The sequence below is a fragment of the Oncorhynchus clarkii genome, chromosome 1 (genome assembly GCF_045791955.1).
Source record: "Oncorhynchus clarkii lewisi isolate Uvic-CL-2024 chromosome 1, UVic_Ocla_1.0, whole genome shotgun sequence".
Classification (NCBI taxonomy): Eukaryota; Metazoa; Chordata; class Actinopteri; order Salmoniformes; family Salmonidae; genus Oncorhynchus; species Oncorhynchus clarkii.
In genome coordinates, this window is record NC_092147.1 from 44,352,585 (window position 1) to 44,369,147 (window position 16,563).

The window sequence follows — 16,563 nt, forward strand, 5'->3', positions numbered from 1 at the left end:
GGACTGCCCATCCAAGATCAAAATGACAGTTTTAACCATGTTTTGAGGCTATACAGTGTTTGTTTATAATTACATTAATTGCAAACAACAGAGTATATTTTTGGGTCCGACTGTTGAGCTAAACTCATGAGACATGTTTAAGTTATGTTCTTCAAGAATCAATGGGTATATATCATTAATTTAAACTGCTACAGATATAGGATCTTAACTTGAGCCAGTTTGCTACAGCAAGGATTTAACCCAGCAGCAACAGGAAATGTGAAGTATTTTGTTAAATTACAAACTTCAGCAGCCTTTTTAATCCTCAAATACACTAGTATTTGCAACAGGATGATCAAATTAAGATTCTACATCCGTAGTACAGAGACTGCATGGGCTCACTTAAATCAAAACTGCATTCCACTATGTATACTGTAGCATGTATCTTATTTTTATAGTATACACAGTACATTGTATACAGTGTACACAATACTTATCTTTGTCATGACAGGATGTGTTTGCTGGCAAATATACTGCATAAACTATGCTATGTCAGGTTTGATAACGTTTACAGTAACTATGGTGATCATTATACCTACCAAAATGTATTTAGGTCTATGGTAAGCTATTGGTGGTGTGTTTATCAAGTCAGTGTTATCATCATTGAGATGGGATTGCAATCACTAACAGTAGTGTTTGTGCTGTTGGCTACATCGTTGTTAAGGGTGTTGGATGTTTGAGCAATAAACAAAACAATACAACACAAAACAAAACAATTGCATGAACTAAGAGTTAATCATATCATGCTGCATTGTTGTTCCTATGGTTGAGGATGTGAGGAATGGCGTTCATATGGAGGCAGTGGTTTAAATGAAAGTACGCAGGGAGCTCTCATTAGCCTCAGATGAAAAATTATGACAGTGTGTTCACGTAATCACTTATTTCCTGTGTGACTAATAAGGATGCTCCCCCCTGTGCTGTTAGGGGAGGTAATCATGATGCTCTGAGACAAGACTGGAGTTTCTCATAAGTCCCTGATGCTGGAGTGTTGATGCCCCGGGTGACAGATCTCATCAGAAGCGCTCCATGCACGGCAAGAGAAGCAGAGGCCCATTGCTTTGTGTCCATCCTCTGCAGTGGAGAAAAGCAATAACCACACAGGGATGTAGTACACTTAAGTGTGGGCGTGAATAGCTGAGAAGTGGTGGTCATAAGGACATAGAGGGCTGAGAGTCTAGGCTGAAAGGTTATGTTCTGCCTAAAGCTGCTGTTCACACAGGACTCTGTGGTGTCATATCAGTTCAGAGTAGTAGTCTCGGAAAATCACAGACCTAGGACAACAGTACTAGGTTTGGGAATCATGTCGGATTTTCTTGGCCAATTCAGGAAGGGTGCTCTTCAGAATTGACAGCTCTTCTAACAAATCACAAGTTCGGGCTGGTAGGGCTTAAAACCTATTAAGGATAGGTGTTCTACTAGCGGAAACACCTGGCCAACAGCCAGTGAAATTGCAGAGGGCCAAATTCAAACAACAGAAATCTCATAATTAAAATTCCTAAAACATACAAGAGTTATACATACTTAAAGATAAACTTCTTGTTAATCCAACCACAGTGTCAGATTTCAAAAATACTTTACGGCTAAAGCATACCATGCGATTATCTAAGGACAGTGTCCAGCTAACAAAACATTACATACATCTACCAGCCAAGTAGAGGAGTCACAAAAGTCAGAAATAGTGATAAAATGAATCACTTACCTTTGATGATCTTCATATGGTTGCACTCACAAGACTCCATGTTACACAATAAATGTTTGTTTTGTTCGATAAAGTCCCTCTTTATGTCCAAAAACATTTTGTTGATGCGTTTTGTTCAGTAATCCATTGGCACAACGATGTTTATAATCAATCCTCATGTTGTTTTTGTCATAAATAATCGATACTATTTCAACCGCACAATATCTCCATCAATAGAAAAGGAAAAACAAGAAAGGCAAGCTCCCGGTCACACGCAGAAAACATCTCTGGAAATTTCAACTGTCCACTCATTGAAAGTGGTGTTTCTCCCTCATTTTTCAGAGTAAAAGCCTGAAACAATGCCCAAAGACTGGCCACATGTAGTGGAAGCCATAGGGATTGTGAACTGGGTCATAAGTGGATAGGCTTTCAATGGAAAAACAGCCATTTCAATATAATGGCATTTCCTGGATTTTCCTCAGGTTTTCACCTGCCATATCAGTTCTGTTATACTCACAGACATTATCTTAACAGTCTTGGAAACTTTAGAGTGTTTTCTATCCAATACTACCATGCACCTGCATATCCTAGCTTCTGGTCCTGAGTAACAGGCAGTTTACATAGAGCACCTTATTCATCCAAACTACTCAATACTGCCCCTGTTCCCAGAAAGGTTAAAAGTAGTCCCCTCAGAAACATGACAGAGGCGGACACAATGCGGACACAGAAAGCTAGGCAAATTTTTAACACAACCAGTGTTAAGTGGTTGTAAGCTTGTATCTCTAAAATCATGGTGAATGCAAAACTATTTACTTGCGATTTACTGTTATTGAAAATATCCTTTGCGAGCTCCATTTAGCTAGCTACGGGGAATATTTACAGCAGGACATGAATGTATAAGGCTTTGGACGGATTTGCAAGAAAATTCCCAGCAACAAAGGAGTGATCAAATTAAGACCCTACACATGTAGTACCCAATTTAGACAAATGAAACAAGCTAAGTTTGTGAATAGCCACATCCATTAAGTCATAAGTGAAGGAATTGCCTCTATTTCCGATTTATTTAATGGGCATTGGTATATTTCCACCTCCATCTCAAGTCTGAGAGAACAAAGCTTTTAAAAATCAAATGTCTTATTTTATGACCAGATAGAATCTATAATGTAATCTACAACCCATTTCAATTTCATTTGCACCTCTCTCGATCCTGTACGTCTTATCCGTCCTGAATCAATATTTATTACATTTTAAACAATTTATGATTTCATGGTCTGTGATTGCATTTGTTCTTGTTTGGGGACCATTCTCTCTTCTCTCAGACTGTAATATCTACATTTGAAATGTGATCTATATACTCAATGTTTTATATTGCATCTCTTAGCACCCCGTGAAGCATCCCATGTATGATAGTATAAATAAGGGAGGTTCGAAGCTCTATGGCTTTCCTTGTTTGATGAAGCAGTTCACTTATTTAGTGTGCAAAAGAAAAGCCAACAATCTCCATCATTCCTATCCTAAAGTAAACTCCAACATAGGCGTGGCACTGAGGTTACAGGGTTCTGTGTGACAAGCTTACTCAAGCAACTCTGAGTATCCTGTCCTACTGTGAAAAGGTAAGGAACACCGACGTGTTTACTACACCCAGGGGCACTGGGATGTTCTCTTAGGGGTGCAGTACTGGAGGACTGAGGGACCTACTGCCTTGTGGTAAAATCTATTGATAGATTGAAACCAGTATTTGAATCGACAATTACTTTCTATCCAAATAATGATGACAATCAATGAAATAGTAGGGCAGAGCCAGAATCAGTACCCCTGAAGCACTGATGGCCTTCTCTTCTCCGCTGTGTTTAAAGCTACATTTACATTAAAGGTAACACACCTAATGGAAATAAACAAGTCACCAAATCAAATTGATCAAATCAAATGTTCTTTGTCACATGCATGGTAGAAAACAGGCGTAGTCCTGTAAAGGTTACTTACGGGTCCTTTTCCAACAGGAGTTAAAGATAAGATAAAACATTTACAAATAAATAGAAATAGTGACACGAGCAATAAATACACAGTGAAAAACTCATTTAAAAAACAACATGGCTATATATAAGGACTAGAATATAAATAGGCTATATATAAGGACTAGAAAATAACATATGGATTGTAAAATAACAAGGCTATACATAGGGAGTAGAAACAACATGACCAAATATAGGGAGTGGAAAATAACATGACTATATTTAGGGAGTGGAAAATAACATGACTATATATAGGGACCAGAACAGAACATTGTTATATATAGGGAGTGGAAAATAACATGGCTATATTTAGGGAGTGGAAAATAACATGACTATATATAGGGACCAGAACAGAACATTGTTATATATAGGGAGTGGAAAATAACATGGCTATATTTAGGGAGTGGAAAATAACATGACTATATATAGGGACCAGAACAGAACATTGTTATATATAGGGAGTGGAAAATAACATGGCTATATTTAGGGAGTGGAAAATAACATGACATACCTTAAGGGAACATTTTAACATTCGCCATATGGTTAGTGAGACCGACCACATTGCAAATGTACGGTCCCTTACTAGACGTCCGAAAACGTTTGTAAAATTCGCGAACAGCGTCGGGCCGTGCGGCAGGGCCGGATCTTCCGGGAAGTCATCAAACGAAGTCTCTCGGACATTCGGTTTCCGTTTTATAAAATGTTCAAATTTTGGTCAAATCCCACAAGAGGGCGAATGGAATCATATTGCAAATGTACAAAACATCTCCAATCACGACGTGGCCTTTTCTCCTAAACGGAAAATACTTTGAAGACGAAACTTGGTGAGCATAGGTTTGGCATAATGGGCAGTTGGCCCCGAACAAGATGGCGTCGAGGCCTCAACGGTTTTTGAGTTATTGAGTTATTTTGAGGGATTAAAGGTCAAAATGAAAATAGAGCGCTAATTTTTCCGCTTCACATCAAAGTAAATGAATCTACGGTGTCAATAAAAAAAGAACCAGACATTTATCTATCGTAATTTAAGAGAAATCGTTCAATGTACAATTGGTAATGTTCAAAAAGTATTGTTTAATAAAAAAAGGTTACAGATCCAGTTGCAGCGTGTTCAGACTAATCTTTTTGAAGTGTGTTTATTTATAGCTTCCTGTGCAAACCGGAAGTGCCTTGAAATGGTGTCATAGGTGCTGTTTCGAATAGTTAAAAAGGTCGGATCTTTTCAAAACTTAATATGTGTTATTAAGCAACTCTCATGAACTGTATATCAGTCATTTCTCCCAACAGATGTCAAAGAAAAGCTCTCTCTCACACACACAAACACACACACAGAGCAAGGATGGAGTGACAAAGTGCAGTGCTTAAAGACACTCAGAGCCTGCAATGGCATTACCATAATCTCTAGGCTGTGCCGAGTTCAACGACATGCCCCGCTTGACCGTAGCTCGCTCGGTCTAAGTGCAACGACCATGAGAAAAAGTAGGCCCAAAATGAAGCCTGGCCCTAAATTTAATTTGCTTTTGGGTGACCGTGGGATAACCTTTAGGGTGAGAAGCACAATTTGACCTCAGGGATGTTCCCGAGCAACCGGAAGTGTTTACTTTTAGCTTCCAGTGCCAATCGGAAGCGCCATAATTGGTGTCATAGGGGCTGTTTCGAAGGATTAAAAAAGTCTGATCTTTCCAAAACTTCATATGTGTGATTAGGCAACTCTCATGAACTGTAAATCAGTCATGTCTCCCATGAAATTTCCAAGAAAAGCTCTCACACACACACACACACACACACACACACACACACACACACACACACACACACACACACACACACACACACACACACACACACAGCTTGGACGGAGGGACACAGTGTGGTGCGTAGAGAAAGACAAAGCCTGCAATAGTTACCTTTGTTCAAACTATTAAAGAACCGTCAGACCTAGAGTTCTGAAACTTTAGAAAACTGTTCTAGAACTCAGGTCGATAGTGCGTGGTGAGTTATGTGGCTCTAGAAGGTTCTCGGACCGAGAAACAGCCTAGTACATTTGCAATAACTTCAATTCAATCACGGAAATGACAACATTTAGAAATGTCCCAGAGTCGCAAGACTAGGTGCATTGCAACCGCCTAGGCCCATAGAGACAGACTCTAACGTTTCTGTCCGATAGCTCATTCAAGGATCCCGTAGCAACGCCCGGGAAAATGTGGATTTTCAACACCAATTAAGGTCGCTACTCGGGCTCCAAATGACCTATCGAGCCGAAATGCTGGATTCGGGGGCGCCTCAGCTAGGCCTACACATAATGTGAGAACTGGACCCGCAGCTAGAACGTAACTACAGGTTTTATGGTTTTATTATGGTTTGAACAGAAGGCGCTGTGAATTTTGGGCCAGCTCTGAATATGTGATAGTTGGCTTCTAAACGAGTTGGAAAAAGTGGGTGTGGGGTCAGTTAGTATCAGTTTGGTGTCAGAATGATATCTAATTGACTGATGGACGGTGACTTGCTGGCTGACTTTTGTCCATTTGCAATATGTTTAAACAGTGAGGTACCATCACCAAAATGACATTCTGAAATCAACACCATCTAGCGATGGAGAGGAACCAGAATCACTGCCCGGCCATCCCGAGTTCATCGGGCCAGTCAATTTCGCATTCTTGCAGTTTTTTTGAGCATGTCAAATTCTTGATGGTAAATGCCCATTGAAACATATTGCAAATACACAGTGCATTTGGAGAGGAGAGTTGTATGGCATTGAAGCTCGTCTGGAGGTTAGTTAACACAGTGTCCAAAGAAGGGCTTTGCTGCAGGAGGGACTGGTGCACTTCACAAAATAGATGGCATCATGAGGCTGGAAAACTATGTGGATATATTGAAGCAACATCTAAAGACATAAGTGTGAAAGTAAAAGCTTGGTCGCAAATGGGTCTTCCAAATGGACAATGACCACAAGCATACTTCCAAAGTTGTGGCAAAATGTCTTAAGGGCAACAAATTCAAGGCATTGGAGTGGCCATCACAAAGCCCTGACCTCAATCCTATAGAAAATGTGTGGGCAGAACTGAAAAAGCGTTTGCGAGCAAGGAGGCCTAAACACCTGACTCAGTTACACCAGCTCTGTCAGGAGGAATGGGCCAAAATTCACCCAACTTGTTGTGGGAAGCTTGTGGAAGACTACCCGAAACGTTTGGCCCAAGTTAAACAATTTAAAGGCAATGCTACCAAATACAAATTGACTTCTGACCCACTGGGAATGTAATGAAATAAATAAAAGCTTAAATAAATCATTCTCTCTACTATTATTCTGCCATTTCACATTCTTAAAATAAAGTGGTGAGCCTAACTGACCTAAAACAGGGATTTTTTAAATATTTTTTACTACGATTAAATGTCAGGAATTGTGAAAAACTGAGATTAAATGTATTTGCCTAAGGTGTATGTTAACTTCTGACTTCAACTGTAGGCAGGGTTAGGGCCAAAGCCAGGCAGGCCGTTCAGCTGGCTTTGTGAAGGGAAGGAGTGTTAACTGGTGAGGCTGCAGGAGTGATGTAAGTCAGGGGGAGTTGACATCTTCTAAAAGCCTTTACGCTTAGGCAAATAGCTAGAGAGTTAAATAGTGGATTAGACTAGGCAAATACTGTAGCAATACATTTCCTATGACCGAAAACAGATTCTGGAAATCAGAACAGTTTTCACTAACCCCGATTTGGATGAACCTTTCTACCTCAACGAGTCGGCAGCTCTGGACATTATGCTTACTCCGGACCAGGCCCCGATCCCCGAGACTTGAAAGATTAATCAAAAGAGAGAGAGTCAAACGAGGCGGCATCCTGACGAGACTACGCTGGAGAATAAATAGATAACCATTGCCCTCTGTTCTATTTTTGCGAACGTGCAGTCACTGGAGAACAAACTGGATGGGCTCCGTTCGAGACTATCCTATCAATGGGACCTGAAAAATGGTGGTATCCTATGTTTCTCAGAGTCGTGGCTGAATGGAGACATGGATAATACACATCTCATTGATTTTTCTTTGCATGTTTAAGGCCAGATGGCAGACTCGGGTAAGAAGGGAGGAGGGGTGTGTCTCTTTGTTATCGACAGATGGTGCTTGATCTCTAAAGTTAAGGAAGTCTCAATTTTTATTTTATTTGTCTCAATTATCATATCTTTTTATTTATTTGTTATTTTATTTCACCTTTATTTAACCAGGTAGGGAAGTTGAGATCAAGTTCTCATTTACAACTGGCCAAGATAAAGCAAAGCAGTTTGACACATACAATAACACAGAGTTACACATGTAGTAAACAAACATACAGTCAATAATACAGTAGAAAAGCAAGTCTATATACAATGTGTGCAAATGAGATGAGATAAGGGAGGTAAGGCAATACATAGGCCATGGTGGCGACGTAAATACAATATAACAATTAAACACTGGAATGGTAGATGTGCAGTAGATGAATGTGCAAAGTAGAAATACTGGAGTGCAAAGGAGCAAGATAAATAAATAAATACAGTAGGGGATGAGTTAGTTGTTTGGGCTATTTACAGATGGGCTATGTACAGGTGCAGTGATCTGTGAGCTGCTCTGACAGCTGGTGCTTAAAGCTAGTGAGGGAGATATCTAATGATAATCTGCAGATAGTTTTCAGCTATAGTTTTTGTAGCTGTCTATTTACCACCACAAACTAATGCTGGCTTAAGAATGCACTCAACAAGCTGTATAGGGCCATAAGCAAACAAGAAAATGCACATTCAGAGATGGCGTTTCTCATGGCTGGGGATTTTAATGTCGGGAATCTAAAATCCCTTTTTACCTTATTTTTACCAGCATGTCACCTGTGCAACTAGAGGCGACAAAACTCTAGATCACCTTTACTCTGGCAAATCAGACCATAACTGAAGCAAGGATATGCATATTCTTGATGTCATTTGAAAGGAAACACTTTGAAGGTTGTGGAAATGTGAAAGAAATGTAGGACAATGTAACACATTAGATCTGGTAAAATATAATACAAAGATTATTTTTGTTGTACCATTATCTTTAAAATGCAAGAGAAAGGCCATAATGTATTATTCCAGCCCAGGTGCTGGAATAGATGGCAGCAGTGTATGTGAAAAGTTTTAGACTGATCCAATGAACCATTGCATTTCTGTTCAAAAGGTTGTATCAAGACTGCCCAAATGTGCCTAATTGGTTTATTAAAAATGTTCCAAGTTCATAACTGTGCACTCTCCTCAAACAATAGCATGGTATTCCTTCACTGTAATAGCTATTGTAAATTGGAAAGTGCAGTTAGATTAACAAGAATTTAAGCTTTCTGCCAATATCAGATATGTCTATGTCCTAGGAAATGTTCTTGATACTTACAACCTCATGCTAATCGCATCAGCGCACATTAGCTCAACTGTCCCGTGGGTGGGACACCGATATTTAGAGATCCTTATTAACTTCTTCGATATAGGGGGCGCTCTTTTAATTTTTGGATGAAAAACGTTCCTGTTTTAAACAAGATATTTTGTCAAGAAAGGATGCTCCACTATGCATATAATTGACAGCTTTGGAAAGAAAACACTCTGACGTTTCCAAAACTGCAAAGATATTGTCTGTGAGTGCCATAGAACTGATGTTACAGGCGAAACCCAGATAAAAATCCAATCAGGAAGTGCCGCATTTTTGAAACCGCCTCATTCCAATGACTCCTTATATGGATGTGAAGGAGCTAGGAGTCAGCTTACGTTGTCCACGTTTTCCCCAAGGTGTCTACAGCATTGTGACGTATTTGTAGGCATATCATTGGAAGATTGACCATAAGAGACTACATCTACCAGGTGGTCGCTTGGTGTCCTCCGTTGCAATTATTGCGTAATCTCCAGCTGCAGTATTTTTCCGTTTGCTTCTGATGACAAGCCAACTGCCACCACTGATAGATTATCGAATAGATATGTGAAATGTGATTCTAAACAACGTTTGCCATGTTTCTGTTGATATTATGGAGCTAATTTGGAAAAAAGTTTGGCGTTGTAAGTGACTGCATTTTCCGGTATTTTTCTTAGCCAAACGTGATGAACAAAATGGAGCTATTTCGTCTACACAAATAATATTTTTGGAAAAAATTAACATTTGCTATCTAACTAAGAGTCTCGTCATTAAAAACATCCGAAGTTCTTCAAAGGTAAATGATTTTATTTGAATGCTTTTCTTGTTTTTGTGAAAATGTTGCCTGCTGAATGCTAGGCTTAATGCTATGCTAGGCTATCAATACTCTTACACAAATGCTTGTGTAGCTTTGGTTGAAAAGCATATTTTGAAAATCTGAGATGGCAGTGTTGTTAACAAAAGGCTAAGCTTGTGTTTCAATATATTTATTTCATTTCATTTGTGATTTTCATGAATAGGAAACGTTGCGTTATGGTAATGAGCTTGAGGCTATGATTATGCTCCCGGATACTGGATTGCTCGACGCTAGAGGTTAAGCTACAGGACTGTTTCGTTAGCACAGACTGAAATATGTTCTGGGATTCATGCAATAACATTGAGGATTTCACCAAATCAGTCACCGGCTTCATTACTAAGTGCATCAATGACGAAGACCCATATTGACCGTAAGTACGTACATAACCCGACCAGAAGCCATGTATTACAGGCAACATCCCCAATGAGTTAAGGAGCTGCCACTTTCAAGGAGTGGAACACTAATCTGGACTCTTACAAGAAATCTAGCTACAACCTCCGACAAGCTATCAAACATGCAAAACAGTACTAAAATCAAATCGTACTACACGTGATGCTTGACGGATGGGGCAGGGCTTTCAAACTATCACAATCTGCCCAGTGACGCGAGCCTGCCATATGACCTAAACGCCTTCTATGTTCGCTTTGAGGCAGGCAACACTGAACTATGCATGAGAGCACAAGCTGTTCCCGATGACTGAACACTTCCCTCTGCAACTGGATCATGGTCTTCCATCATTAAGTTTGCTGTAAACACAACGTTGGTAGGATGAGCCTATAGGGAGGAGGTCAGAGATCTGGCAGTGTGGTGCCAGGACAGCAATCTCTCCGTCAATGTCAACAAGACAAAGGAGCTGATCGTGGACTGCAGGAAATTAAAGGGAAAGCACACCCCTATCCACATTGTTGGGGCTGTAGTGGAGCAGGTCGAGAGATTCAAGTTCCTCAGTGTCCACATCATTGGAGGCTGCTGAGGGGAGAACGGCTCATAATAATGACTGGAATGGAGTAAATGGAATGGTAACAAAAACATAGTTTCATTCTATCCATCCCATTCCAGCCATTATTATGAGCCGTTCTCCCATCAGCAGCTTTCACATCACTAGGAATTAACATGGTACACACACACCCACACAGTTGTGAAGAGGGCACGACAGCGCCTCTGCCCCTTCAGGGGACTGAAAAGATTTGTCATGGGCCCTCGGATCCTAAAAAATGTCTACAGCTGCACCATTGAGAGCATCTTGACTGGCTCCATCACTGCTTGGTATGGCAACTGCAAGGCACCTGACCGCAAGGTGCTACAGAGGGTGGTGAGTATGGCCCAGTACATCACTGGGGCTGAGCTCCTTGCAATCCAGGACCTCTCTACCAGACGGTGTCAGAGGAAGGCCCAGAAAATGTTCAGAGTCCAGCCATCCAAGCCATAGGCTGTTCTCTCTGCTATCGCACGGCAAGCGGTACCAGTGCACCAAGTGTGGAACCAATAGGATCCTGAACAGCTCCTACTCCCAAGCCATAAGACTGCTAAACAGGATTGCTAAATAGCTAATCAAATGGCTACCCGGACTACCTGCATTGACCCTTTTTTGCACTAAATCTCTTGCACTGACACACAAACTGGACTCAACCTACACAATCTCACACACATATGCCCACACACACATAACATGCGCACACATGCATACTGACACCACACACACATGCTGCTGCTGCTGTCTGTTATCTATCCTGTTGCATAGTCACTTTACCCTTACCTATATGTACACTGCTATAGTACCTCAACTGCCTCGTACACCTGCACATCGACACATCGAGTACTGGTACTCCCTGTATATAGCCATGTTATTTAGACTCTTTATTGTTATTAGTTATTCACTGTGTTCCTTGTGTCACTATTTATATTATTTAAATAAAAAAATCTTTATCTCTGCATTGTTGGAAAGTAAGCATTTCACTGTTAGTCTACACCTGTTGTTTTACGACACATGTGACAAATAAAATTAGATTTTTGGTGCTCGGTCATTCATCTCGGCGGATGCCCCCCCCCCCCCCAACACCATAGATATTTAATGTCTGTGTCAGCAAGTGTCTCTCCCATAATTCATAGTAAATCTTTCATGAGTGTACAATGTAGGCCTCTGTATTTGTTACCATGGCTACAGTGGCTGGCTTTAACACTAATCAGGCAATCCACTCAGTGGCCATTATAGCTGAAACTAATTTATATAAAGACACATTGTATGCTTACCTTATTTGAAAAACAAGTGTGTTCTTCCCCTTTTGAAATTCAAGAAAGGAATGCAACTGTTCATTTCTCTCTATGGTTTGACATTGAATTGAAATGAAAAACAAACCTTTTGTGACGAAAAAAGCCAAATGAGAGATTGTTTCTTTAAAGTCCATCTGCTATTGGTTCTCTTAAATCTATCACAGCCCTGGTTAAACCTGTGGTTGAGCAGTAACTGAGGCACATGGCTGATTTGACAGTGGCAGAAGAACATTTATAAATAAACAGTGCTCTTTCTCTCCCTGTTGGTTGATCTTATACAGTGCAGCTGGGAGGTAGCTCATCTCTTGAACCCTGGAGCTGGGTACTCACTGTCAAAGTTAATGACTATCTCATTGAGAGCAATATGAAACAATGGCTTTTACAATAACATACAAGTGTTGTATGATTGAGCTAGGTCATTTCAGACAATTGGCTAAGTTGCAAGGTCCTTCTTCCTCTCAATTTCCTTTTCATGGTCGCCACCTAGTGGATTCACATTGTGCCTACAGTCAAGGCAGACACTGAAAGTACAATACATGCTCTGTAAAAAAGAAAGTGACATGAGCAAAAAGACATTCAGAATTATTTCTCACATGTACTTTTATTGTAAAGGTTATTTATTCCAAAATATGGTGTGATATGGTGTAGAGGCAAAAAAAGAAAGAGAGAGGACAGAAAAAAACAAGAGAGCGAGAACATCTAAAAATGAGTTTGGCAAGACTTGGCTGACATTTTTATCAAAATACACAACAAAAATAACACAATATCTAATGATGCACACAATCGCTGCCCTCTCAATGAGGCATCTCTATGTTTAAGCCTCTACATGTATTACAATGGAATAAAAAGTCACTACAGATTCTTGTCTTGAAAATAATAATCTATTTGAGGCATACAAAAACCTGGAATGATTGTTCACCTGTGCTTTGTTTTGGAATACAATTGTCAAATTAACAAACTAACCACAGGATACAATATTTTTTATAAATTACTTGGTTGGTATTTTCATTTAATCACGTTTCATTACAATCAACACTTATTTTCGAAAAAGTCACTGTGTATACAGGGCTACTTTGTACAAACTGTATGGAGTATTGTGGTTCATACAACAGGTTTATTATGCCCAAATCAACAGGGCAGTGATGTTTGGAGACCTGCCTTAATGATACAGGAATGCTGGAGTGACCCGGATAAAAACATTTGGGGCAGGAAGAAAATGCCAAAAGCTAATTCCTTGTGACGCCCTAGTCTAGAGGCCTGGGCTAATGCGACTCTAAGATTTGCAACTGCCCTTTTAAACATGGTGATCATCATAATCTGGCCACAGTTTGAAGTCTAGGGCCACAACCAGTGAAGTGAAGTCTTCTGACTGAGAATCGTTAGACATGCAAGAGTGAAAGTGTGTCATCACTGCTAGCTAGTGAAGCCAATACAACGGTAGTATAAAGACAAAAATAACATTGTAAAAAAACGTGTTGTATTGTGTGTGGTTGTGAAGTTGTGGTGTAATGTATAGTGTTGGTTACATAGTAATACATAGGCCTGCTGAGTGATGAGGCTACTAGAAGACTAATGACTGACGCTGGTCTCGTCCTCAGCCCAGTGATCCACTAAATGCTTACAGTAATGGCATCTCTGGAGAATCTCTTATCTCCATCCAATACACAGGTGGACTGTCTCCACCACACCGACTGCCAACCTTGGCTAAATCAACACTGACTAAGTCTGCTTCTCCTTCCTCCCCCCAACCCTAACAGAGTGCATCGTATAGTATCACAGAGAAACACAGATAAACAGCAGCGCCCCCTAGCAGGGATGGACTTTACAGGCGCGGATCTCCTTCCTGTCCTTGCAGCTGGTGACCTGTGCCGGGGTGTTCTTAGCTCTCTTCTTCACCGTCATGAAGCGCTCCTGGATCCCCCCGCCGCAGTGTTTGGTACAGTCTGTCCAACTGGACCAGGGCCTCATCTTGCAACCTGTGGGAACAAGTCAATGACATGAGAGAGGAGGGTTTCAGATTACTTTCTTTAGTTTGCCAGATCCATCCCGTTTAGTAATATACTAATTGAATATGGCATATCAGTTAAAGATGCACTATGCAGAAATAATTGCGCCATTTCCTGGTTGCTAAAATTCGAATAGTTTGCCTAATTTCAGTTTATGTGAAAAAACAAGCAAATATAGTGTACAGCAGGGTTTCCAAAAGTCGGTCCAAAATGGAAAGTTACAGATAAAGTCTGCAGATCTGCATCACTATACTGAGAGCGTTGGTGTATTTTTTATTTTTTTATAGCTTTTGTTCATATTTTATCCAAGCCCTGGCACTGCAGAACGAGCACGAGGAAGTGTTCCGTTGATGTAAGTTGCTCCAAACCAAGTGAAATCGCAAAGAAAAAGTGTCTGAACTCTTCTATAACATGCAATTTACATCCACAATACAGATTTGAATCAAATAAAGTGAACTTCAACTTCCATGTGCGTGATCACAAGTGAGACCTATCAAATGTGCAATGTTCAAGCCTCCATTGCATGACCAATCATCATCATTCATAACGGATTGATCTGTCATAAATTGACAGTGTAAGAACAAGGAGTCCCCGTCCGGCCTCCATTTCCCATTATTACTGATTATGCATGGTAAGTGCTGGGGGGGGTAATGCTGCCTAGCAACCCTAGAGGATATACCACGGTGGGGGTATTTGTCACTGTCTACAGCTCATTAGCCCCAGGTTAAAGAGGCCTGTCCCTGTCTCTGTTGGGAGGCAGCAGTCCAAAGCCCACCCTGACTATTTGGCCTCTACCTGCTCATCAGGAAGGCCATCTGTGAGCTGGACTAGTCACTGTATCACCCTAACAGGGCTGATCAGCATTGAGTGTAGCCACTCTAACACAGCAATCGCACTGCGCCCGGCTGGCAAGGCAGAGAGGGAGGGAGGAGGGGGCAGAGTTGATCCTCTCAAGCATTGGGCGGGGCATTTAAGAGTGGGCTGCATGGGCCCCTTGAACCTTGACTGAGAAATGTCTATTTACATTCAGAGCTACAACGGATATCTCAGTGGGACTCATGGAGAATTAATGATGAGTGACTGTGAAATCATCGTCAATGACTTGCCCTATGAATGTTTTGCCCTTTATATTTGGGATATAAAGGATACATCAAGGTGGTGTATAAATCATGAATCAAGCATGGCTTGACAATGACATTAATCAAAATGTGGAACATGGCTGAAAGAGGAAATGACGAGAGGTGATGAAGATGGTCTTGATGAAAACTATGATAATGATGAAGACAGTGATGAAGATGATAATAACAAAGGTATATACAGTGGCTTGCAAAAGTATTCACCCTCCTTGGCAGGATTGTTGCATTAGATTTTGGGGGGGTTTGTATCATTTGATTTACAAAACATGCCTACCACTTTGAAGATGCAAAATATTTTTTATTGTGAAACAAACAAGAAATAAGATAAAGAAAAACAGAAAACTTGAGAGAGCACAAGTCAAAACTTTGTAGCTATTACAACTGCAAGTCTCTTGGGATATGTCTCCGTAAGCTTGGCACATCTAGCCACTTGGATTTTTGCCCATTCTTCAAGGCAAAACTGCTCCAGCTCCTTTCAAGTTGGATGGGTTCCGGTGGTGTACAGCAATCTTTAAGTCATACCACAGATTCTCAATTGGATTGAAGTCTCGGCTTTGACTAGGCCATTTCAAGACATGTTTCTCCTTAAACCACTCGAGTGTTGCTTTAGCAGTATGCTTAGGGTCATTGTCCTGCTGGAAGGTGAACCTCAGTCCCGGTCTCAAATCTCTGCAAGACTGAAACAGGTTGCCCTCAAGAATTTCCCTGTATTTAGCGCCATACATCATTCCTTCATTCTGACCAGTTTCCCAGTCCCTGCCGATGAAAAACATCACCACAGCATGATTCTGCCACCACCATGCTTCACCGTGGGGATGGTGATCTCGGGGTGAAGAGAGGTGTTGGCTTTGCGCCAGACATAGCGTTTTCCTTGGTGGCCAAAAAGCTAAATTTTAGTCTCATCTGACCAGAGTATCTTTAAGCAATGTTTTTTTTCCAGCCACTCTTCTGTAAAGCCCAGCTCTGTGGAGTGTGCGACTTAAAGTGGTCCTATGGACAGATACTCAAATCTCCGCTGTGGAGCTTTGCAGCTCCTTCAGGGTTATCTTTAGGCTCTTTGTTGCCTCTGATTAATGCACTCCTTGCCTGGCCCGTGAGTTTTGGTGGACGGCTCTCTCTTGGCAGGTTTGTTGTGGTGCCATATTCTTTCTTTTTTTTTTTACAATGGATTTAATGGTGCTCTGT

At 40.9% G+C, this 16,563-nt stretch overlaps 1 protein-coding gene across 1 annotated transcript in view; it reads right to left on the bottom strand.

The window, feature by feature from the left end:
• Positions 1 to 12,818: 12,818 nt before the first annotated feature.
• Positions 12,819 to 16,563, bottom strand: part of LOC139407782 (spondin-1-like) — a 131,108-nt gene continuing 127,363 nt past the window's right edge. Inside the window, exon 16 of the mRNA XM_071151647.1 lies at positions 12,819 to 14,212. Coding sequence (XP_071007748.1) covers positions 14,043 to 14,212 — 170 coding nt within the window. The 3' untranslated portion in view covers positions 12,819 to 14,042. The remainder of the gene's footprint in view (positions 14,213 to 16,563) is intronic.